Raw genomic sequence first — 24,833 nt, 5'->3', positions numbered from 1 at the left:
TGAAGTACACGTTTTGCTATATACGCTAGCATATGTTTGCAAAACGCTTTGTTGGAATTCGTAAGAATAACGAAGTTATAAATAATTGAATAGAATTCCATATAACTGACGCGACGAACTTTAAACGGTTTAAAAACGTGTCTCCCGAAATCTGTTTTTCGAAACGGTTAACATGATATCTCAAATCCTAATTTATCAATTGTAATATTAGAAATTGAAATATATTAGAATTGAAATATTAGATCGAGTCTCGTAAATAATTCCCGATGCAGTCAGCTAGAATCTATCCTCACTTTTTTCTTATCGTTTTGACACGCTGAAGACGAAATTTAATTCAAAATAATGTTATTTTATGAATAAACAAGATTATTATGTTATTTCAATTCGAAGCATAGCCAGACTTATGATAAAGGAGATTTCTAATTTATTGGATCGAATCAGCAGAAAACCCGAAATCACGTCATTAGTCAACAGAATTTTCGATAACAAAGAAAATTTAAATTGAGGATCCGAACGGATCCAATAATCGTCAGTTGCTACAGAATTTGCCGATCGAGGGTTAGGTTGATAATTGTTTGTCTAGAATTGAGAAATAGATAAATAAGGGAATTATCCTAGACAAGAACCGTTGAACGGTTATCATAGGCGCAGCGTCTCGCCCGATCGGTACGATCAGTATCTCATCTTACCGAGTAAGATTTGCATTTCCAACACTCCGATGATCTCACTCGGCGAGTCATACTTATGACGTGGAATTGGTCGAGTACGTATCGAGGAAAACTAGAAGTAGATTATCCCCCTTTTTTTACGTAATAAGACCGCGTTTCCCACGAACCAGGAAACATAGTGACTTTCCGGAAACAACTGTATTACGTTCGATCAATCGTCGGAGACACTGTTTTCGTGAAACTTGCGAATGGTGTTTCCAGTGTCGCAACGACTAGATCTAATTTTTTTTTTCCGAACGCTTGTAGCCGGTCAAGTCGGTATTCGTAATTACCGATGAATCCGAGTTCGTCGCCGCTGCTACCTCGGACCTAATTGTTGTTTTACCACGCCGGAAGTTGATCTTCCGTGATCGATATACGATAGAATTATCCACCATGAAGGGCCGGTCACTGTTGCACGATCTACAGTGACCCAACGACTGAGCTGACAAACGTGAGCTCGTAACGGCAAGATGCGTTAAATTCAACCCGTTATTCGCCCCGTTACTTTTCCTCATTTCGTACGTCTTCGTCCTCGATTCGACTCTTTCACGTGCAAGCATCGGCCGCCATACTGTGCCAGTGTGTACGTAAACACACGAGTTTATATACAGAGTGTTTCAATTCGATTCTGTAAAACATCGCCCTACGGCCTGCCAAATTTCTTTAACTTCTTTTTCCGTGTACTATATTTTGCTTCTATTACGTTAGCAATTTTAGTTAATAATAAAATAAATAATTTTAGTTACTAATTACGTTAGCCTTTAGTACATCGCAATTTGTAACAGACGTAGGAGACACGTCTTTTCTGGAGACACGTCTTCTCTTCGAATCCCGTAGCGATTTAGGAGATTAATTGATATCAATCGTGTCTGGGTTAGATACGCAACTTGCTGCACAAGCAATGTTCACACACTTGTCATCGTAGTCTAACAGGAGGCTTACGATAAAAAATGCACGCCGTATCGGGCTAATACGTCTTAAAGAATTTATTCCGTGACTCAAGTTTTCGTTCCGACCGGGACTTTCGATACCGAACTCTGCTGCGCACTAAGCGTCAACTTTTTTCGTTTCTTTGTTGATAATTAAACAATGACTGCCGCGATATGAAACGGTTCGAATCGTCTCGTTTGTTGTTTTCATTATCTGCGCATGTTATTCGACGATTTGCTCTACTAGACTCGGTGAAGCGATCAGAAAATACATTAAGTAATATTTTTCTTTTTTTTTGTTTATTCTTTCCCGGTGTATCGTTATAACTGTTCGTCGAAAGATGCGGTGCAACGATTTGTGAACTAAATTCTCACGTGTTACTTTCGGAACACCTTTAGGTTAGTGAACCCTGATACTGTTTTAAAAGGCAGTTTGCCCTAGCGATAACCTGTTAAGTTAACCTAAGTTCCACACAGGCGTTTTTCTCGCTTCGCGCGTTCTTCTTTTCTTTTTGGGGGGGGGGGGGGGAGGAGGGGAAATGAATTCCATATGAATGATCGCTTTATGTTAGAGCAGTACCTGTGTAACTCCTGAAACCTGTCACGTGGCTTAATCATGTATCGTACATGTATATTCATGGAAATTTATTATTAGCAAAACATTATCTAGAAGCCAGAGAGGTAGTAGGGGGAATGCTGAATTCAAATATTTCGGTGTTAAAGTGATCGGATCTCGCGAATCGATATTGTATCTTATCTCGGGAAAGGGCAATCAGTATCTGAATCATTAATTATGAGTCATTGACACGTATCAAAAATCTCGTGACAAAAATACCCGTGCAGCGCAAATAATGCAATTCGTCTCACAAGCGTAGAACAGTTTTATTCCACGTGTATCGTTAATTACAGCGTCTAAGAGCTTACGTTGACTTCGGTCTACGAATAATGGAGCATTACGCACATCCTGACGCAATTCTGTCGAACGCTCAACTTTCCGTGGTCTAATAACGATTGATATGGAAAATATTCTTCATACAATATATATATATTGTATAATAATATATATATATATATATATATATATATAATATATTCTTATTCCAATTTATGCCCGGATCCAGCCCGCGCGTGCCGATCCCAAGTACCTGAACTTTGAAATTGGCACATCGCCACGAAAGAAGTGCGCAATTCCGCGGTTGAGATCCGCTACGCCGCGGCTACATTACCGGGAAGAATAATTTTGGGCGGCTGCGACGTAGGGGTGGCCGGTGCATCGAGAAAATTCAACGGACGATGGAACGATCGACGAAGTGCTGGAGGAGAACAAGCGTTGTATTTACATATTCACGCCGACGTTAGACCCGCTGAACCTACATACCGGCTGGACTTCAATCCGGCGAACAGTAAACACGCGTACAGAGCGGCGACACGCGCTCGAAATTGCTCGTGGTAGCGTGCAGCCGGACGAAATCCGTGCAGGTTATACCCGGATCCGTTGGTCTGCAATTTAACGTTTCCGTTCAAGTATTTCCCCGCGATCTATCGGTGAACAGTTCGATCGAAAATTGTCGGGGATTTGTCGCCGCAGGGACGCGTACTTGATGTTTCATCGCCGCCATCCGATATTACGTCAGTTTCCACACTTTCCACTGACAGAACAGACATGCTTCGACAACCGAGCTAGCACGCGCTAGCGTCGAGATATTCAAACGCTAATATTTTCTTTTCCGATGACGAACGATACGCGCAGCTAAGTTTATAAACGTGGCTTTCGCGCTCGAGACTGTACCGCAAAGATTCGTTCTCGATTAAAAGTGCAAGCGTACCCTGCGTCCTCTTATCGGTTACCGGAAAACACTTGTCAACTCACGTGCGTGTCATCAATACAGAAACAATCGCACTCACCGTCATACGGGCGATTTAAGTCGATCTCCAGCCGATCGAAGATGATCCTCGGTCGATACTCTTCCGCCAGCAAATACACGGTCATTCCACGGTAAACCGTTTCGATTGGATTCTTTTCTCTCGATCCGTTTCAGTAAAATCCGCGTCTATTCCCCGATGGTGGTGGTGTCGGCAGTGCCGATGCATCGGTGTCACGCCTCTTTGTTTATAATATAATGCAGGCGTGACGAGTTTCTTCTCCGCCAGGAGTCGCATAATCCCCACCATCGGTTAGCCGGTTCTCCCACTAGTCAGCTGACTGTTCACCACTGCTACGTTCACATGGCGATATGTGTGGTGGCAAAAGCTGGTTGTTTTTGGCGGGACAAAGTTGACGGTCGCCGAAAGATAATAGAAATGCGATAACTTCGATTTTGTAGATATATCGTGGTGTTATTGTTCTATTTAATCAGTTATGCAATGTACCCACTGTTTCCACGATTCCACTCCATTTCAATATTTAAGTAATAATTGATAAGAAATAATCACATGTTTCTCAATAATTTTGTACGACAAAGATGGAACTACTGCTCGGTGAATCGGATAGGCATAGTAGAAATCTGTTCTTTTATGCTGCGAATTAGCCGGTTCTTACCATGCACTGGTAACTAAGTAAAAATCTATCTTATCCGCGGTGTTCCTGCTCTCTTGTTCGACGAAATTTTTGGCTTATCCTTCCATGAATCAACCATTGTTGACAACATATTTTTTAATTTAACAAAATATTAAATAGTATTGATTGAACCACGCTAAAACTTTAGCGGCACTTTACAAAAGATGTTTAGCTTCAAAGTCAATGTTGTTTAGGATTGATAGAAATAAAGTGAATGGTGTACATGATTTATATATAGTATTATCAGATTTAATATTATAAATCGATTAGACCTGTTACATATATTTACAGTATTGATTGCCAGAGGAAAAAACAAATTCGACTCCCAAGCGCCATCTTACAATTTTGGAGACAACAATCATTTGAATTAAAACTAAAATAAAGCAGACGTTTAAATTTCAAGTGGCAAAGGGATCATATGAGTTAAAATTCTTCTTTCCTGAATAACACACATATATTTAATATTCTTGGTTGCGCAACTGCTTATCACGTGATAATCGTAGAGAAATCAATATAGGTTAGTAGCTAACTCAATGACGAAAATCCCCGTACACATATACGTTTATCACATTTTCAACATGATCATTCAATATTTCATAATATAGTGACAAATAGATACTCATTATTTTCAATTGAGATATTGCGTTACATATACACTATATTTACGAATTATAGACCAAATTGTAGTAAATGCATTACTCTACAAATTAATTAAGTATTTATGTAGATAAATGTCTATAAACAGAACATTAAGTGTAAAATTATGCAATACTATACAAAAACTTCGTAACATCAAGCTGCTCAAAGTAATTACAAAGTTATTATTTTGAAATAAAATGTTTCTAAAACATTGACCGGCAACTTACGGTACTATTGATACATTTTTATTTTTCTAAATGATATATGTATGTATTTTTTATATTATATAAGCAAGCTGTCCACTTAACGATTGCTGAAAGTCACATGTTTGCCAACTTCGTCATTAACACGCTATACAATTATATAACCAATAATGCATTCAATTTTATCGAGTATTCTAAAAGACATTCACAGATCAGGTATTTAGCTTAGTTAACGAAAGATTATTGAATTACACGCGTGATTTCACAATGCAGAGACAACTTTTCATCAATTTCCAAATAACCTGAAGTACGCTTTAATTGCAGGAACGTTGACTGTTTGTTCTATTTCCGGAAAGTTCTAGTGATTCCGTCTGAGTTTGCGTAGAAGCTGCTAAGGTTGCGTAACATAACCGAGAACTCGAAGATCAATCGCAGTCGCAGACGAAACTTGCGGAAGAAAAGACGTCATAAGTTTGACACGAAGTTAAGTTTGAAAAATTATAAAAAATGCCACGACGAGGACGTGCATCTGCCCCTCCACCGAGGACGTAAGTATTTTTTCCTTATTTTAACGATCAAGCTATATTTTTAAATAACTTTCACGCGCAATATTACTTCGTGGTGCGCGGTAATGCTCAACGTGACGTTGTTCTTGATTAACAATTTGTTGAAGGTTTTCAGATAACGTTAATCAATGTTTGTATTATTGTAGAGTCAGGCCCACTCGCGCTGCGGCACCAGTCCCAGCACATGCCCCACCATCAACACCCATGGTGGCTCAACCTCAACCTCAACAGCCATCCCTCATGGGACAAATGGCTGCCACAGCTGGAGGTGTAGCCATAGGATCTGCAGTAGGTCACACTATTGGACATGCTATGACTGGACTCTTCAGCGGTGGCTCCAGTGAGACTGCTGCTGCACCTGCGGCTGCAGCACCTGTAGCAGGTCAGAGCACACCAGCCTCTGCCCCTGCTACTGGTGCCTGCGCATGGGAAGTTAAGCAGTTCCTGGATTGTGCTCAAAACCAATCTGACCTCACTCTGTGCGATGGTTTCAACGAAGCTCTTCGCCAGTGCAAAGTCTCTAATAGTAAGAAATTTCTCCAAGAATTATTACTAGAAATTTCACGGTAACATAGATACTAATAAATAATGCATTCTTTTCTTTTTCAGATATAATTTAAATAAGTACACCTACAAAAATATCTGGTAGCAGGTGATTACGAGATGAAAATTTAGAAAATATTACACAAATCTTATATATTGGATGTTTTAGATTTACTCTGTTAAAATTATTATATACATTTTTATGTATGAGTATTATGCAATTATAATAATCGAAATGAGAGTCTAATTCAGAATTGGACAGTAGAAACTCTCGATTTTAAATGCTTCATGAATAAATTGAATCCTAATCTAATGTACAATTTCAGATTCGTTTACATCAACCTTTTCCTATGTATATATATATATATATATATGAATATTATATATAGATCTATTTGTTTCAAGCTTGATACTACAGTTGTGCAATTATCACGTGGATAATGTAAAATATCTAATAATAATAGATGACTGTTGTATTAAAAATATTATCAATTTTCTTTCATTGCTTGAAAATTATCACCTCTGTTTTGTATTTTTTAAATACGTGGAAATGTTGAAAGAAAGTCATGATTAAAATTATTCCGTTTCCACATTATTTTCATTCTTCTGATTAAATCCCAAATCTTCTGCTGTTCCGAGTTCCGTGCCTTCCAAGTCGAATAACATTACAGACAAAATTACTAATTGTAGCTATTTTTAAGATAAATCTCTAATTAAGATAATTCTGCTAATAACAACATATAGTACAGCTGGAACTGTCATGACAAGTATCAATATGTAAACTTATTTTTTAATTGAAGTTATTGCCGAGGAGATCATTGTATTTTTGGGATGATAAAATTCTTAAAATAGACATCAGTATGAAAATCTCGCCATTTACAGAGTCTTTCGCTATATGCGGATGAAATATCAGAACAAATACAAGCATCACAAAAGTATTGGCTAATAAAACTCGCTAAAAAAAAAAGAAATAGAAAGGTAAAAAAGAATGTTAACTTCTGCAAGACATAAAAAATTAATGATTTAAGAACATAGTTTATTAACTTAACGCGTTTCTCAAAGACGGCTTTATACTCGGTTAAAGGAGGCAGTTAAATGTGCAAGAAAATGGATATGGTAGACTATCTTTTTTCTGTGTTCAATACACGCATCACCACGAAGCCCGCGACAGTGGCGACTGCAATTCCAAGGCCAGCTTTCCACCAGACAATGGAGTCCCCTTGCATGAGTCCAAATTGATTTATATGCCTGAAATTTCAACAATTATTTGCCGTATCGACCATAGAAAATTCTACAGAGATATTTAGTATGATAAAAACTCATACATGTATATGTGTACTCGTTACAGCACCATACAATGATACACTAAATCAAAATGCTATCCTATGACTAGGTCCATTAATCTTTGGTCTCATCACATTTTAATTACACACAGAATTCGAAAACATTAATCATATTGGAATATGTATGGGAACCATACACGATAGGGCAAGATTCCAAGGATCAATTGCAATTTCATGCTCATGCAATAAAAAGTAATATAATCGCGCGTCGATTTATAAATGTAAGCCGTGAGCACGCCGTGAAACAAACAGAAGTTTACAAGACGAACAAAAACCTTGTAAAAGAACTCCACCATTGAGTGGGTGAGGATTTGTCAAGCAACATGTGGACCATACGCCTCAAAGGACTGAAAAGATTCAAGACTCCGTTAAAATAGTCTTCAAATCATGCGACAACTTCTAATCTCTGAGCAAATCGCCTAACACATTTGCCTGTGAAATTTTACTTCAAGAATTACAGTGAAGTATGAATGTCAGAAAAAAAAGGAACAAAAAGAAGTATGTGATTCACGATTTGCTCAAGCTTACAAATGTTTACAGTGTGTCAAAAATTCAGACCAACCTGTCTCTGTAAAATAATACCCATGCTCCTTGAAATCGGCTAAACATGAAATTTCTGTTAGTATCTAATAGTCATTCAATTTCGTAAGAATAATATTATTATTCTTAAATACTACAAAATGCAACGTAATTCTTGTATCCAATTAAGAAAAACTGATGTCCCCCGTACTATCTCAAGTAAATTCAACTACTCTTTATAGAATAATAATTATGGAGCACAATCGTACTCGTAAAAATTACGTTTAATAATTCACGTTAATAAAACTTACGGGAAAGCTGCCATTGTTGCTAGTTTAACGAAGATTTCACGTCGTACGGTGCGGGAGATGCTGTACGGTTGCGGTGGCATCAGTTTGTACTTTTTGCAAAAACTTACTGGCTGCAGCAAGTACTCTTGTTTCACTTCGGAAAGATCGCTCTTATTTGCTATGATAAGAACAGGTATCTTACTATCTGCAAAATATTTCTGGAAGAAGGAAATCATTTTTTTTATACACAGCTGAATCGTTAAATTGTCATGTGAATTATTTATGAAGTTCTTACAATATAGACTCGGGCAATAAATTCAAACGATTTTGGATTACTAGCATCGTAAACGAGAGCTGCAACATCGCATTGAATTTGTGCCGGAGTTAAAGCATCCTGAACGTTCATTATATTTATGTCCCGCAAGATGATTGTCTTCTCCTGACCGTACACGTGAACGGTGTTTACCGTTACATGTGCATTCGATGGGACCGACTCATCAGTTAATTTCTGCAATTCCATTCGCAATTCAATAGACTTGTACTCAATAAATATGTATATGCTATCGTATATACCTCGAGCTTGGGATCAATAAACGTTCTGCATAATGTCGTTTTTCCGCTACTCTTCGGACCAATGACGTGACAACTGTACACATTCCTGCTCGATTGCTTTTTCGCCAAATCCAGTTTTTTCTCGCGGGTAACTAAAACTGCGTTAGTCTGACATTCGTTATTATACATATTGTAGCCTAGATATGCCATATATTCTAATGCTTTGCGCACATTGGTAAGAGTTAATAGCGCCCATTGACACACATATCCTTGAAATGTAAGCCAACCCTGTTGTGGAAGTTAGAATTGTGATTTAATTACAAGAACGTGGAAAAACAATTGTTGAGCGAGTATAAGATTACAAAATAAACCTTTTCATTGGTTGGGACAGTATACTTGTACTCGTCACCCCATGGTGGAGTTAGGCACCTTGAAAATAACGATTCCAATTCTGGTGGTGAGAGAGCACCATCCCGATCTCTGTCATGTTGCATAAACAATAACGTTAAAAACTCCTGACCTTTGTGAGACAACTCGGTTGTGCATCCAGAAGGAACCTTTAAACTGCACGAAGCACAGAAAATTAATACAATACAAAATTAAATATTGTTCAATGATTCATTCATTAATTGGCTACTAACGGAGGATTTATATATTCTTTTGACATTTGCAATTCATTGTCATAACCAAATTTCCTCAATACTGCCCAAGTAGTCTCATTTCGTCCACGTTGTATGAACAAGCACTGGAGATACATGAAACCTGCACACAGGAGAAATGTCTTATCTTACCAATTTTTTATCTTTTTTTTTTGGAAGAATACCTTTCATTGTAACACATCCATTGCAGATTCCATCCTGAATATTTTTTGATAATACAGCTTTCACATCCTCCAGGACCTGTGGTTGTAGCGGAGTGTTAAAGCACCACTGCTGAAATGCATTGAGCTCCATATCGTTTAATAGACCATCGTTATCCAAGTCACATATCTAAAATTTTGCAATAACAAATATAAACATTTAACAAGCAGTGAACATACTAAACATTCAAATGGTATATATACACACATATATACGTACTTTAAAAATTCTTTGGAGAGCAGTTTTACATTCCTCTGTGAGCTAAACATTGCATCCATGTAATGAGTTATTTAACAGATCACATACTAAAAGTTATATAAATTTGTAGAAAATTTTACCTCTTGGGTATCATAATTGTACAATGGGGTGGTAGGATGTAAAACAGCTCTTTGTGCATAATAAAAAGTTTCTGATACATTTTGCAAAGTTTTGGCGGAACACTGAAAATAAATACAGTATAAGTTAGATGGTTGTTCCAGTAATAATTCATTGAATAAATATCAATATCTAAATTCATTATACCTCGATACAACTCTCGATCTCGGTAAATTCTTTCATTATAGGATATACGGCCTATAAACGAAGAACAATAATTAGCATCTTGTATGAAAAGAGATTTGTACAGCATTTGTGAGTATTATTTTGTCTATAAACCTCAATAGTAGAATAATCGACAAGGTCTATTTTATTTCCCACAAGTACAATTGGACAACGATTATTAGTTGAACATCGTCTGATCATTGGTAACCAGTAAGTAGCAGTTCTATCCAACGTATCCTCGTCCACTACAGAATATACAACGCAAATTACATGTGCCTTTTGGATTTCGTCCGACAACTGATCCTCTGTCTGTTCCGCCGCTGTAAACATAATCGATAATGCTTATGAGATTTATTTACAAATACAGGCTAACTTCGGCAAAATAATAAAAGCAACCAGGCCTTTTAACACCTCGCATCCAGCCATCTTATAATATTACCCCTTTGCTACATAAACATAGATACTAGCCTGAATAATCAACAATGTGTGTAGGCACTTGTTCGGGCGTAACGTCCGCCGGTATCGTGATTTCCTCCGCCTTGCAGGGCACATCCTCGGCGTATTCTTCGCTGACCAACGATAAAATTAGGGAGGTCTTGCCGACCCCGCGATCACCGATCAACAAAATCCTAACATTGCGCTTGGGCGCGACCGACCTTTGAACCATGCTGCCTCTCATATAATACTACTCTCGCTCGCAACAGCGTCGTTCACCATTTACATCCGAAGGAACATCTTCGCTGCTTCTGAGCGTTCCGAAAACTTTCCGTCTCTCTGGCCTAACCTAAAAATGCACGGCTTACCCTCTAGCACCAGCTTCTAGACGTCACCTCTCCGTACTATTTCCCGATCACCTACGTCGACATCTTATCATCGATTATGATCGATGTGATCGGCCGCCTTTGTCGCGAATTTTCTCTATCATCCGTGTTAGCGGAAAAAAAGCGTTGCTTCGGCCGCTGCGATTGAACTTGCGCTCCGAGGGTGGGCTTTTCAAGGTTACGTTCTCTGCTCCGAATGACAGTGTACACATAGAAAAACATATACACACGTGTGCTGGAGAAAGAACGAAGAAGGGAGGAACAGAGACAGAGATAGATAGATAGATAGATAGATTGAGAGAGAAAGAGAGAATTTGGGTGCAGAGAAGCAAAGAGCACGAAGGGATCGCCCCAGCGTGTACGAGACGAATCCGGGGGACCTACGCGTATTACGTTCGTAGTTAAAGTGGGTTTAATAAAACGAGCAATTCGCACTTCGGCAAAATGGAAAATCATTCTATTCGTGGAACGAATCTCGTAGATTCGCAGCGCCCACATTTAAATCGCTTGCTATAGCGGTGCACCCAGGGAAATCGATAAGGCTCAAATATCTCTTTCTTGGAGACTGACCTACGAACACAAATTTCAAATAGAGTTTAGAACTATTCGTATACACGGAGCACTCATTACGATCGAACTTCGACCCGTGAAATGGATGTAGGTACGAGTACTTCCTCGAGTATCAGAAATTTGAATTTAAGTATATTATATATTGAATGTAATGTGAGCGAATATCCGAGTATTCGAATAGGTACATATCTATTTGGATACGTTGAGTATCCGAATAACCGAGTTCAAGAAATAGATCCGCGTAATAGTGGAAGCTCTAGTTTCAAATGAATTTCGCCAGGAATAATTATTTTAACGAAAGTGAGATTATGAAAGAAAATGTTTAGTCATGAAGATTTTTATCTATCTGTATGTTTATCCGAATGACGTAATCTCATCAATCAATCGTTTAAACGATTTAATAAATCCTTGACGCGTGTACAACAATATTACAATACATGTTGTCGACATACTTTCGTTTTTAAATTTGTCCCAAATTCTATTTGCTATTGCTATAAGCTATAATTATTATATTTTGTATACGATCGATGAAAACGCAAGTAGATAAAGAAGGATACGCGGATATAGATAAATGATGCGGGTTAAACAACAGTAGGTAAAGAAATTACTGAAAATATCGTCTCTCGACGATGAGTTTGGTTTTTTGAATATGGTGAAATACAGCGGGTGTACAAAATACTCGTAAAATACTACAAAATACTAAATAAAATATAATTAAAAAAATATAAAATACTAATACTACTACTACTAATACTACTAAAATATACAAAATACTCGATACAAAATACTCTTTTAAAACGTAATAATTTTTTTTTATAATTGGGCCGAACGATCTTTACTAGACAATGGTTAAAAAATTGTTTTCAAAAATTGCAACTGGTTGGCATGATGATAGAATTAAATAATGTAAATTTTTCTTATAGGCTCCGATAAGAAATGTCGGTTTGGGTCAAATTTATGCGCTTCGAAAAATAATTAGTAATGCAACAATTCGGTAAATCTACTTTGTAAATAAAATTTGTCTCTACAACTCTCTGTCTCTATGTATAGATCATACATGTTTTAATTGCAACAGTGTTGCACTGCAAAGAATACGTGATATTGCGTCAGGATAATAATGCCACATAGTGATGAGATAAACCAAAAAAAAAGATGATTTTAAAAAGTTGCGATAGATTCGGCCCCCCCGAATTATCTGTAACCAAAGAATATTTACGCTTCTTGTACGTTATCGTGTTTTCGATACGATTTGTTTGCCTCTTTCACATTTATAATTAATTAAAATACGCGATATGCCATTTTGTAGCTGCTTCAATAAAATTTCTTAAGTATTCCACATTAGTAACAAACGTTTGCGGACGTCGTTATATTTTCATAGAATTTCTCGAATTTCATGTTACAGGAATTATTGTTTAACAAATGAAAAGAAAGAAGGAGATGTGTTTCCATTATCTTCGAACATGTTTGTTACATTAGAAAAATTGTTCGTACAATATATAACTACATGCTGATAATTGTTTGCATCCCCCTTCCCCCTCCCCCCTCACAGAATATAAGAATAGTATATGGTTCGAACCACATAGGTGGTAAACAAAGCGATAACCTTTACGCATATAGTCACCTGCGAGATCAAGACATTGCATTATCGTTTCGCATTATCCCGCGCGTGAAGATATTGCTGACCCCCATCATGTTAAGTCAACCTTTATGACCCTGCTAAAAATGTTGCAAATTTGCCAATAATATTACATATGCATAATATTACAACTACAATTTAACATGCAATTTTTTAATGAAAATACCACCCCAAACAACTTTGGTCTATTATTTTACTTCCTTGCCGATTCTATGTTTTCGAACAAGCCAAATAAGACCAATTTTTGAAGAACATAAGTTCAATAGTAATGCAATATGATCTTTACAAGTGTATACGTAAACAAATATACCTTCAGATATTGACAATACTCGATAAGATTTTATGTTACTTTTAGTTTAATACTTTCCACATAATTTTCAAATTTTAAATGAAAATGGTATATATTTTAGGTACATATATCCTGAGATCCCTGAAGAAGAAAATTATATGTGCTATGTAAAATGGATGGCGATTAGATAACAGATAGTGCTTAAAATTTACCTGGATAATTTGAATAACGCAGGTAGATCACCGCAGAATTTTTCCGATACAATAGGTCCGATATAGCAAGGACAATTATTACCGATGTGTATCATCGGTTAACTTTTGTTTCGTTGAGTTCGATACATTCGAAATGGCAAGGGATATCGCGGGCAGACAGCGAAATCTTGAGGGAGGTAGGTCGACAGGTCGCCGATAACCGCGTTCCTCGATAGGATTCGGGTATAAAAGCCTGGACCAACAGGCAGTTAGCATCGCCCATCATTGAATTCACAATGAGGTGCTTAGTTCTCCTGTTGGCTTTCGTGGCTTTTGCTAGCTGCAGCAGTGGCAGACATGCTGGTAAGTTCATTTTCTAAGTATTTTTTCAACTTTCTGTTACTTCTCAACGACTTGCCAAAGATATCTGATCAGTCTAGTCCTTAATTACAATCTATAGAACCGCTGAGCTATTGTCTCCCTACTGTTTCGGTGCATGTGTACTGTAGACAAAGCATAATATTAACGATAATTCTCAGTAACTGACGAATAGTTGAATTTTAACTATAAAAATAAGATACTTGCTACTTTTCCTTTGCGGTGCTTAGCACAATTTTGTTATGGTTAAACAGAGTTAATAATGGTTTAACTTCATTATTCCGCTAGCATTTCCTGGTATTTGAAACAATTTCTTGATTCCTTCAGCTGACCAAGATCTCCTCAGCAAGCAGCAAGATGTGATCCAGCTGCTGCAAAATATCGGCCAGGAAATTCCGAACCATCAACTTCAAGAACTCGGCATTAACTATGACATTACAAACAACGCTTTACAATACACCAACCCAATCATTGTGAAATACTATGCTGGCGTGGTCCAGGCTGGTTTAGTCCAACCAAAAGGCACCGTCTACACCAGCAGCATCAGCCAGCTCCGTAAAGAAGTAGCCCTTCTTTACAGAATTTTGATGGGCGCCAAGAACTACCAAACGTTCTTGCAGACTGCTGCATGGGCTCGCGTGAATGTCAACGAGGGACAATTTGTCAAGGTACAAATGCGTGGAGAAGCTGCGCAAACAGTTTGAGAACGTGTAGTTGTCCTAGAAGTTGATCCATTAAATGTTCCTTCTTCGTAACAGGCTTTGATCGGTGCCGTTTTGATGCGCCCGGACACCAAGGGCATCATTCTCCCGCCGTTGTACGAAATCTTGCCCCAATACCACTTGGACGCTAGAATCATCCAAGAAGCTCAGGACATTGGCATCCAAAATATCCAACAAGGCAGCCAACAACAAAACATCCACGTGATCCCAGCCAACTACTCTGCTCTGCTGTCCGAGAGCGAACAGAAGGTCTCCTACTTCACTCAGGACGTCGGTCTTGCTTCTTACTATGGCTACCTCAACCTCGTCAACTCCATCCTGGGAGAAGTAAGATATATTTGAAAACTTCGAATGTTCGATATCGCCCGCGTAAGGTGACGGTAATAAAATTCGCGATTTGCTTCCTAAACAGGACGATCAACAACAACAACAGCAACAGCCCCTGACCCAGCAACAGTACCAGCAACAGATCGTCGGTAGATACTTACACCAAGTTGGACAGGACCAACAGAACATCGTCGGCCACGGAGCCAAATACCTGTACCTCCACCAACAACTTCTGGCTCACTACGAACTGAACCGTCTCACCTGCGGACTCGCCCCAATCCAAGAGATCGACTACAACAACATCAACTCCGAATACCACCCGCATCTTCGTGCTCTGAACGGTCTTGAGTTCCAAAGCCGCCCGGCGAACCTCCAACTCCAACCGCTGAAGAACAAGCTTATCCAACATGTCATCATGCTGGAGCAAAGATTAATGGACGCTATCGACTCTGGACACGTGATCACTCCCCAGGGCATCTTCCTGTCTCTTTACCAACCACAGGGTGTCGACATTCTTGGTAACCTGATCGAAGGTGGTGGCAAGAGCGTCAACCCAAGGTTAAAACTTTCATCCATCGTTTAATACTTTGAATTCTACTCTGGTAGCGTGCTAACGATTATCTTCGTTCGTTCTTCACAGATACTACGGAAGTCTCCAGGCTGCAGCCCGCAAACTCCTCGGCAATGTCCCCGAAACCCAACAGCTCGGAGAAACGCCGTCGGTTCTCGAACTTGGCCAGACCGCTGTCAACGACCCGGTCTTCTACAAGCTCTACAAGAAGGTCATGAATCTTTACAACAAGTACCAGCAATCCCTGCCGGCTTACCAATGGAACGAGCTTATCCTCCCTGGAGTGACCATCCAAGACGTCGACATCAGCGAGCTCATCACCTTCTTCAACGACTACTATCTTGACCTTAGCGCCACCGTTCCCCAACTTGGCCTGCAACAACAGCAACAACAGCAACAGCAACAGCAACAGAAGGTTCTGGCTCAGCTGAAGAGACTGGATCACAAACCATACCAGTACCAGATCAACGTGATCAGCAAGCAAGCAGTACCCAACTCTGTCATTCGTGTATTCCTCGGACCTAAATTTGACCACCAGGGCCAGAAAATCAACATCGCCGAGAACCATCAGTCGTTCGTTCAACTTGACCAGTTCATTTACGATCGTACGTTCTCCAATCATTTCCAAAAAGCTTTCCGTTACAGTGTACTTAAACTGGTTGCTTGTAATGTACGTTCGATTTACAGTCGCCCAGGGCCAGAACGTCATCGTCAGAAACTCCCAGCAGGCTTCAGGCTTGAGCCACGACTGGCCATCGATCCAGGAGATCCAACAGGGTGTCCACAGTGCTATGAGCTCCCAGGGACCGTTCTACGTCACCAAGGTAGCGTATACTTCCTTCATGAAACGTATATTCTCGTGGAACACAGGTTTGCTACAAATGAGAAATATTAATGAGAAATATTATATTAATGAGAAATATTTCTTATATTAATTCATTATTATTCATTATTATTAATTATAATATTCATTATTATTAATATTAATATTCATTATTATTGATATTAATATTCATTATTATTAATATTAATATAATTAATTTATAATAATAATTATTATTATTATATTAATGAGAAATAACATGAGAAATATTTATACTTACAGCCCCACCAGATCTTCAGCTTCCCCGCTAGACTGTCTCTACCTAAGGGACAACCTCAAGGCTTCCCTCTGCAATTGCTGGTCGTGATCTCCGCTCCAGGCCCGTTGAACGTTCCCTATGGTCCGGTGAACTCGCACGAGACCGTGTCCTACCAGACCCAACAGTACCAGATTGTCAGCCCTGAGCAGTACCAACAACTGCAACAGCAACAGAGCCAGCTGCCCCATGTGTCCGGCATCCAGCAGACTCTAGAGGTTCTGCCCGAGAGCTGGATGAATTCTCCGTTACACATTCAGAACGCTCTGAACAAAGTACTCGGCAAACAATCCTGGTTAGGTCAACAAGGCATCCAGCAAGGCAGACAGCAGATCCCCATTCAGGTACGGTAGAAACTACCGCGTCGGCCTTTTCAATCACCAGCTACGCCACGTTCCAACAAGGATGCCCCTATTAAATTGCAGACACATGTCTCACAGGTTGGCCAGAATATCCAAGGCGTCCAACTGGGTATGCAAGGTGTACCAAACGTGCAGCAACAAGGCGTGGTAGGTCTCCAGGGTGTCCAGGGATTACAGTCTGGAATTCAGGGTATCCAGGGTGTCCAGGGATTGCAATCTGGAATCCAAGGTGTCCAGGGTCTGCATAACGTACAGGGTCTTCAAGGAACACAGCAGGGTATCCAGGGTGTGCAGCACGGTGTCCAGGGTGTGCGAGGCGTGCAGGGTCTTCAAGGAATACAGCAGGGTGTCCACGGTGTGCACCAAGGTGTCCAGGGTGTGCAGCAAGGTATCCACGGTGTGCAGCAAGGTGTTCAGGATGTACAGCTCGGAGTCCAGGGACTTCAGAAGTTGCAGCAAGGTGTCCAGCAAGGCGTGATCTCGGGACTGAACAGCCCCAGCCCGTACCAGCAGTCGGTCCAGGGAGGCTGGCAGAGCCAAATCACTGGCGGAATCGCTAGCGGCGTCATCAGCGGACAATTGTACGGCAGCGGCTCCGTCAACAACGTTGCCAGCGGACAGCTCCATGCCGGTGGCTTCCAGTACGTCCACGCTCAGCAGCACACGGTTCAGGACCAGACCGTCCAAGAATACTACAAGAACCAGCCCATTCAAGACATCATCGGCGGCACGATCTCCCTCGACGGCAAGCCGCTCGGCTTCCCCTTGGACCGACCTCTGAGCCTCGGCGCTCTCGGCGTCCCCAACATCTTCGTCAAGGACGTCTTAGTCTACCATGTGGGTCAGCCCACCAACGAAATCACTCAGTAAACGTTGCCTACCGTTGAGCTGAGTAGCTCCGGAGGACAATCGTGTAACGTTAACGTCAGGCAAAACACAAAGGTTTATTGAAGTAGCATTTATAATGAATAAATTGCTTCGTTGAGCAAACGCTTCTTGTAACATTCATCCCAGAAACTCCGATCCTCCTCCGCGAATCAAACTTTGTACGCTCTGTACGCGCTACTGTCGAATTATCCGATTCTAATATAACGTAGAACGCTTCTAGGTGCGAAGAAGTACAGTCAACTTTTATTTACATACATGGGATTTTCTTATAACAATTATAAATTAACGTTCTCTAACAGGTCTAACTGCGGTTATTATCTTAACAATATTTCCTTCCGATCGATGTGCTCTCTTGTAAATCGGTGAAGCGTCAGTTTCCATTGGAAAACCCTCGAAGAAAACGAAACAGCTAAGTACAGTCTAGTGTCTAGAAAAAAGTATTGCTAGAAATTAACAAATGCATTCGCTTGAACAATTTGCAAGAATTTCGGATAGTTCTACGATGATCCGGGAAAAAGATCTCGTCGATCGGTAGTCAAAGTACTCGAAATGATAATTTTATTAAAGAAGTATCGCGTTAGCTTTGGTTTTCTGCCAGCTTCGAATTGTGTGTCCTCCTCGATAACGCTTGGTCAGTCGCCTCGAGCCGGTCATCATTCTCCTGTCATCATCTCCATAAATTCTGTACAAAAAAAAGAAAGTGCTCGGCTATAGAAAATGTGTTCTTAAAATAAGATGGTGCGTATACCGAACGAAATACAAGCTTCGTATATTTTATAAAATTCTATGCTCTGGTCCGCAAGAGACCGGAACTGGTTCTATTGTGTTCTAAATAAAATAAAATAACTGCATAATATCTGCGATCCACGCTTGACGAAGTAGCTTTTTAAAATAAAAAGATATAGAATATATAAATAATAATATAATATATAATAATAATAATAATAATATATTATTTCTATAATATATAAATAATATAGTAATAAATAATATTATAATTATTTATATAATATATAAATAAATATAAGAATATATAAATAAATTCTCTCAAAATAGGACAAAGCTAAAAGTGTACGCACCGTCGAAGTCCACCGTTCCAGACCCGTCGGTGTCGATCTCAGCGATGATTCCATCCAAATCGGAACTGGTTAGCTTGTCGTCAAGAGCAGCGAGGATCTCCTTCAAGGTGGCCGTTGTGATGTATCCGTTTCCCTCGCGGTCGTACAAACGGAAAGCTTCTTTGAGCTCCTCCTGCATAGCCTCCGCGTCCTCTTCCTCGAGAAACCGACCAGCGATCTTGCAGAACCCGTCGAAGTTCACTTTGCCTGACCCCTCGGGGTCGTTCTCCTCGATTATCGAGTTCAGCTCGCTGTCGTCGAACAGCTGACCCATCGTGTTCAAGATCGTCGAGATCTTCATAGTGTCGATGAAGCCGCTCTTCGTCGTGTCGAACATCTGGAACGCTTTCCGCATCACGGCCATCTTCTGCTCGTCTTCCTCCTGCAAAAGATGATATTATCCAACCGCTCTTCTCGTTCGGTCGAGATATTAATCGCGTTGGTGGCGTCACGCTGCCCACCAGCAACAGGGCAACTATTACATAAGTTATTAATCGATTTTAAAAGCCCGGATCCGATCGTTCGAGATCACTGAACATCCTGGTTCACGCGGTGTCCGCTCGTTAATCGTAAGTGCAACATATCCGAATCACAAGAATTCTACAAAAAAAAAAGAACCATCTAATCTGCGCAAGGTACATGTGGACGAACGTTATACAACCGTTGCACTCGGAGGATCGAAGGAGCAGAGGATTCCGCGGGCTTACCATGGCGACGGTCCTCTCGCACGACGGACGACGGACGACGGTTACCTGACGGTGCCGCGGTGTTTCCGTCCCGGTATAAAGACACCGTCCGCGTCTGGTAAACCAGCTAGAAAACCGATGGTCGCAAAAATAGAGCGGTCCGACGAAAAATGAAATATGTTATAAGTGAGTCCTCCGCGGTGTCGGAAGGCCGACGCTAAATTGTCGCCGTCGTAATTGCATCGAGACCTTTCTGGTGGCCACTCGCAGCCCTTATATCGTAATTACCCGAATCAAAAGATAGATTCCCCGGTATCATTTTTCCTTCACGCTTTTAGAATTCCATTAAATGTCTGCAGCGCGGCAAGTGTAGTCACGGGTAAATTGTAGGAGCCTATGCAGAATTAGTTATGCTAATCGGTAGTAGTCTGCTAGCATCTTCGGCAAATTGGTGATGCAACTTCTATTCGGAACCTTCTTATGAGTCCTACACTTGCCCTCAAACGTGTTCGTACATTCGTCTGAAACAGATTCATATGGATACAAAGAGCAACGAAGAATTAATATAGTATACGTATATAGTGTACATGCGATTAAGTACGAACATTTTCCTATAGTCTTTGGAGAACGAAATCAAAGCGGTGTATCTTCGATCTTGTTTCTTTTACCGTTCGCTACCCGACCGGGCCCACGTCATTCGAAATAATTAACGAAGCGTTTCGCCGTCCAAAATTACTCGCGCCATATTAATTTCAATCCAACGCGAGAAGCGTCGGCGTCCCGGCTCTGACAAAGCGTAGCGGTTACTTTGTCGACGCGGCCGGTATATGACAACTGTTTCAGATTTATTTCCGACATTCTGGTACGACACGTCTCGTAGAATCGAAATTAGAATCGAATAAGCGGCCGGCTATCTCTTAATTCCGTGATCGACCATCTCTCGTGTGCCGCCGAGCGTTTAATATTAGGCATGAATCAAACGCGGAGGACTGTGATTCGATGTAAATCGCGTTCATTCATAAATTCGTTAAGATCGGAAAAGCTGACCTGGCAGGTTTTTGGCAGACGGTGCACAGTAGGACAAAATGATCTCGCGACGATTGAAAGCGTGTAGCCTCGGTTCCATTTGAAATGCTTCAATCAAACGTGCGATAATTGGACATTGCGCTGTGGATGCGTAGACGTATATGCGCCGAGCAGATAATTAAATGAATATTCCGTTAAGCAATGTAACCAGATGTAACGCTCGCTCGCGAGATTCGAAGGCGAAAACAGCTGTAAACGAACAGAATCTTCGATATAAGAAGGAACAGAAATCGATATCCGATGGATGTCGATTCCGCCCCATCGTGCGGCGGCGCAAAACGGAAGTCTTATTTCGAAGGCCTGCGTATATAAATCCATCCATCCGCCAAACGCAAATGGTTATAAATTGTTGCGCGATAACAACATGGATCTACGCGGAATTTTCGGACACGACGTCGTTCTCGGATGCGTCCGCCCACCACGATCTGCGAAGTATTACAACAAGCGTTCCACCTGGCCAGACCCCCGAAGTAGGGTCCGATAAAAATATAACGAGTCCTCGGTCTCTTTCCGAACGATTCATCAACGAGTCACGCGGTTCTCCAGACACCGTGTGTGATGGTACACATGTATTATTTCCTCGCAATTTCAAGTACATCCCGGGAAAAAATAGATTTCTAGACGAAGATCAAATCTTAGTCTAAGACATAAATGTGCTCGATACACCGATTAACTCGTTAACCTCGCGAATGTCACAAGAATGTCGGAACCGGCGCGGCGTCGCGTACGCATCAATTATAATTTTCGTGGTGAAGTGACGACGCGACTGGCAGATAACAAGCTGCACAACTTATTTCGCTGGATGACGCAAGTTATTATTATAATTTTTACGAAGCCGGAGCGTCTCGTCAGGGGATATTAACGCGGAAATTACTGAACAGTGAACAGCAACTAAAAAATTCTCATATTATTCCCATAAACGAATTGGAATTTTTAATGAAGCTTGCATCCGCCAGGCGATTCGCACGATTCGTCCGACAATTTCATGATTAACTCCGCATTATCTACTAGGTATCGTGTGGCGTATCGATAGATAATACTCTCGGGACTAACGCGCCCTGTCTAGAAATAATGGGGAGAGTAATCAATCAGCCGTGAATCGGTGCAAGATCTTCGTTTCGAGTGTCAAGATCTCGGAGCGGTGTAGGCCGTTCAGTTTTCATTCAGGCGATCCCTGTTTCGAAACGGCGCGGCAACGCGTGTGAAGAACGGCCAACGGATAAGTTGTGAAGTAGTGAGTGAATTTATTCAGTCCGAAATATTTTCGTTGCCAGCGCATCCTCCCTCGTCATCGTTGCTGTGGTCATCGTCGTTGTGGCATGTTGTCCGCGCGGTCCTCCTGCTCTACGTCTCCTCCGTTTCCTTCGTTCCCTATATACATACATCTTCGGGCGGGGAAGTGACAACGACGGGTGGAGCGTGCAAAGGCAATTACGCTTCGATGCCAAGCGCTTGAAAATCAGCGGTCGCTTGGCAAGATTCGGAAGACGACTCGTTAAAGAGGTATGCGGATGCTGCCCGATGTTGAACCAGCGGATCTCTCGAAGTTTCGCCCTTCGTTCATATATTCTCCGTTCTATAAATAAATTATCCTTATTATTGTCGGCGTCATTATGCTGCGCGTTAGAACATTAACCTCTTCAAGAACGAATTTCCTAGGAATAGAGATGATTATAGTTCTCGTTCGAATGCATACACATTTTCTCCACTCTATAACTGCAATTCCACGCCCCCACCCTCCCGGCTGCTGCTCAGCAATTGGTCGGTCGTTAAACAGCAGCAAGTCGACGGCCAATCAGGACGCGGAAGAAACATTTTTATAACTCAACAAATGTAACCGGTATTTTCTGAATTGTTTGCAGTTGTAGAATCATTGCCATATTTTGTACAAAAGAGTAGAACTTATGCGAAATAAAGAACTGACTACTATATTCGTACATGTGTATCTTGAAGAGATTAACGACATCGTTCGATGCTGTCTGCTTCGAATGGACTGACAAATGTGGCAACCTCCAACAATTTATTGAACAATTCAAGCATCTTCTTTGGAACATTATTGTTCTACGTTAACTGTCCTCCTTATAGCAGAAACCAATTCATTATCTTTTATCATTAGGAATTTGAGCCCACACTATCCATAATGCTATTTTTGTAATATTATAGTATATAATATAAAATTATAATATTATAATACATAATATATTATAATATTATTATATTATAATACATAATATATTATAATATTATAGTACATAATATAATATTATAATATTATAGTATATAATATAATACTATAATATTATAGTATATAATATAATACTATAATATTATAGTATATAATATAAAATTATAATATTATAGTTATTGTAATATTATAGTATCATTAACCTATAAGAGATGAAATTTTGTAACGGCGGGTAAAAAGGCCGTGATGATAGGGCGTCGCAGGCGCACTATATTAGGAAGTATGGCAAGAGGCCAACGAGTTAACGAGCCGCGGGAATTAGAGGCAACAATTCCATCGATACCGCGAACTATCTCAGATCGACAAAGTATTCCTTGATGGTTCATATTTCGCAGCACACGCGAATCTGGACAGCGGCCGAACGGTATCGTTCGTAGCATCGGGGCTCAATTAGTTAATTTCATTGCTCACGGCTCGTAACGCATTCTTCGGTACGAAGGACGCTTCACCACCCACGTCGTCCATTCGCAAATAAAAAGTAAAGTCATGCTGTGCATCGGCAAGCTTCGTTATGTAAACTTTTTGTTTGACCTAAGAGCACGAATGTTTTGTCGAAATTTACACGATTGATTATTACTCTTAATCGATACAAGAACAACGGATAATTTACTAAACATCGTTAAATAATGAGTTCGATACCTTTTTGACGCTCTGTACAATAAATATTCCGGTGCCTATTCCGTTTCCTAAAGAAATGCTTGCCTAAATCAACGTCCATCGTACATTTCGTTTATGGAATTCCAATCATTGCGACGACTTCATTCTAAATAAATTTCCTCTCGGTGCAATATATTACAGAGTTTTAAAAGCATACGTTGTTCTGTGCCTTCGACATTCGAACGTTTTCGATCGAGTACGAGGAGGCTTGTCTACCACAACTGCCAACTGAACGTTTCGCGAGCAACGCGCGAAAAATTCGAATGTTTCAAAGCGCTTCGGCAAGGATCGTTGGTAAAGAAATTTTTATTGGGAGAATTGTTTAGCGGTTAGTAAACGCGATCGCAAAACATTCAAAATTTGCAAAACTGTGCGAGTATCCAATGGAGAACACAAAATAATTTTCGAGAGAAAATATTAATCTGTGCTTTAAATTTTACTTTAAAGTTTAAATCACAGATTGTAGATACTAGAGACGGAACTTTGGGGTTTCTCGAACGCCCATGCGTACACAAGTTTGTCGGTACACTATGAACGTAGCTTCAGAACTATACGTTTGATCGTTTTAAAGTTTTCGCCTGCGGTGTCTTTCTCCTCCCCGATTCAGTAGACCAGAAAAAGGGAAGGAAATATCAATTTGAAATACAACTGAATTACTGCTTGTAGCAAGCTTATGTTAAAAATGTCGAGATGTCGTGCATCAAAGATTCCGACAACAGTTGCATTTCTGAAAGAATGCTCTGTGGTCTAGTCTAGTGCACGGTCTCGTTGGGTAGGTTTGCGGAACGCCTACGTTGGGGGGGAGGGGGGTTCGGCTAGCCATCGTGCACAATATGTATATATGTATGTACGTATACATATGTACCGACATCTTTCACACAATGAGGGAGAAAAGG

General features: G+C 40.3%; 5 protein-coding genes and 1 long non-coding RNA gene across 10 annotated transcripts in view; 2 read left to right on the top strand and 4 right to left on the bottom strand.

Moving 5' to 3' along the window:
- The window catches only part of prage (RNA exonuclease prage), a 52,541-nt gene extending 48,796 nt beyond the window's left edge, over positions 1-3,745 (bottom strand). Inside the window, exon 1 of the mRNA XM_033486671.2 lies at positions 3,545-3,745. Coding sequence (XP_033342562.2) covers positions 3,545-3,629 — 85 coding nt within the window. The 5' untranslated portion in view covers positions 3,630-3,745. The remainder of the gene's footprint in view (positions 1-3,544) is intronic.
- Positions 3,746-5,424: 1,679 nt separating this feature from the next.
- Positions 5,425-6,460, top strand: LOC117229851 (Coiled-coil-helix-coiled-coil-helix domain containing 2). Its single transcript, XM_033486709.2, has 3 exons — positions 5,425-5,586; positions 5,751-6,130; positions 6,214-6,460. The coding sequence occupies exons 1-3, from the start codon at positions 5,546-5,548 to the stop codon at positions 6,222-6,224; spliced, it is 432 nt and encodes a 143-aa protein (XP_033342600.1). The 5' UTR covers positions 5,425-5,545; the 3' UTR covers positions 6,225-6,460.
- A 702-nt stretch (positions 6,461-7,162) lies between these two features.
- Miro (mitochondrial Rho GTPase) lies at positions 7,163-11,442 on the bottom strand. 4 transcript variants are annotated; one of them, XM_033486673.2, is made up of 15 exons: positions 11,110-11,442; positions 10,720-11,035; positions 10,366-10,571; positions 10,234-10,284; positions 10,050-10,151; positions 9,931-9,972; positions 9,675-9,840; positions 9,493-9,613; positions 9,223-9,415; positions 8,873-9,139; positions 8,595-8,807; positions 8,321-8,517; positions 8,053-8,091; positions 7,766-7,837; positions 7,163-7,395 (listed from the first exon to the last, which is right to left on the bottom strand). In XM_033486673.2, the coding sequence occupies exons 2-15, from the start codon at positions 10,928-10,930 to the stop codon at positions 7,269-7,271; spliced, it is 2,007 nt and encodes a 668-aa protein (XP_033342564.2). In that variant the 5' UTR covers positions 10,931-11,035; positions 11,110-11,442; the 3' UTR covers positions 7,163-7,268. The 4 variants fall into 4 exon arrangements, with proteins under 4 accessions (XP_033342564.2, XP_033342563.2, XP_033342565.2 ...); XM_033486672.2 differs by having other exon boundaries at positions 10,720-11,442; XM_033486674.2 differs by lacking the exon at positions 7,766-7,837 and having other exon boundaries at positions 10,720-11,437.
- Positions 11,443-13,967: 2,525 nt separating this feature from the next.
- On the top strand, positions 13,968-18,247 carry Hex110 (hexamerin 110). Of its 2 annotated transcripts, none has more exons than XM_033486667.2 (8): positions 13,968-14,121; positions 14,464-14,804; positions 14,895-15,185; positions 15,271-15,743; positions 15,826-16,361; positions 16,444-16,580; positions 16,862-17,239; positions 17,336-18,247. In XM_033486667.2, the coding sequence occupies exons 1-8, from the start codon at positions 14,055-14,057 to the stop codon at positions 18,125-18,127; spliced, it is 3,015 nt and encodes a 1,004-aa protein (XP_033342558.2). In that variant the 5' UTR covers positions 13,968-14,054; the 3' UTR covers positions 18,128-18,247. The 2 variants fall into 2 exon arrangements, with proteins under 2 accessions (XP_033342558.2, XP_033342556.2); XM_033486665.2 differs by having other exon boundaries at positions 17,321-18,247.
- Positions 18,248-18,366: 119 nt separating this feature from the next.
- On the bottom strand, positions 18,367-20,128 carry TpnC25D (Troponin C at 25D). The gene is made up of 3 exons (XM_033486708.2): positions 19,971-20,128; positions 19,225-19,645; positions 18,367-18,827 (listed from the first exon to the last, which is right to left on the bottom strand). The coding sequence occupies exons 1-3, from the start codon at positions 19,971-19,973 to the stop codon at positions 18,799-18,801; spliced, it is 453 nt and encodes a 150-aa protein (XP_033342599.1). The 5' UTR covers positions 19,974-20,128; the 3' UTR covers positions 18,367-18,798.
- Positions 20,129-22,255: 2,127 nt separating this feature from the next.
- LOC117229854 (uncharacterized) lies at positions 22,256-24,715 on the bottom strand. Its single transcript, XR_004492644.2, has 3 exons — positions 23,920-24,715; positions 23,692-23,811; positions 22,256-22,611 (listed from the first exon to the last, which is right to left on the bottom strand). It is a non-coding gene; the product is annotated as an uncharacterized LOC117229854 (long non-coding RNA).
- Between the last annotated feature and the right edge of the window lie 118 nt (positions 24,716-24,833).

The sequence above is a fragment of the Megalopta genalis genome, chromosome 2 (assembly GCF_051020955.1).
Source record: "Megalopta genalis isolate 19385.01 chromosome 2, iyMegGena1_principal, whole genome shotgun sequence".
NCBI classification, from domain to species: domain Eukaryota; kingdom Metazoa; phylum Arthropoda; class Insecta; order Hymenoptera; family Halictidae; genus Megalopta; species Megalopta genalis.
Note: the sequence above shows the minus strand (reverse complement) of the source record. Positions and strands in the feature narration are given on the sequence as shown.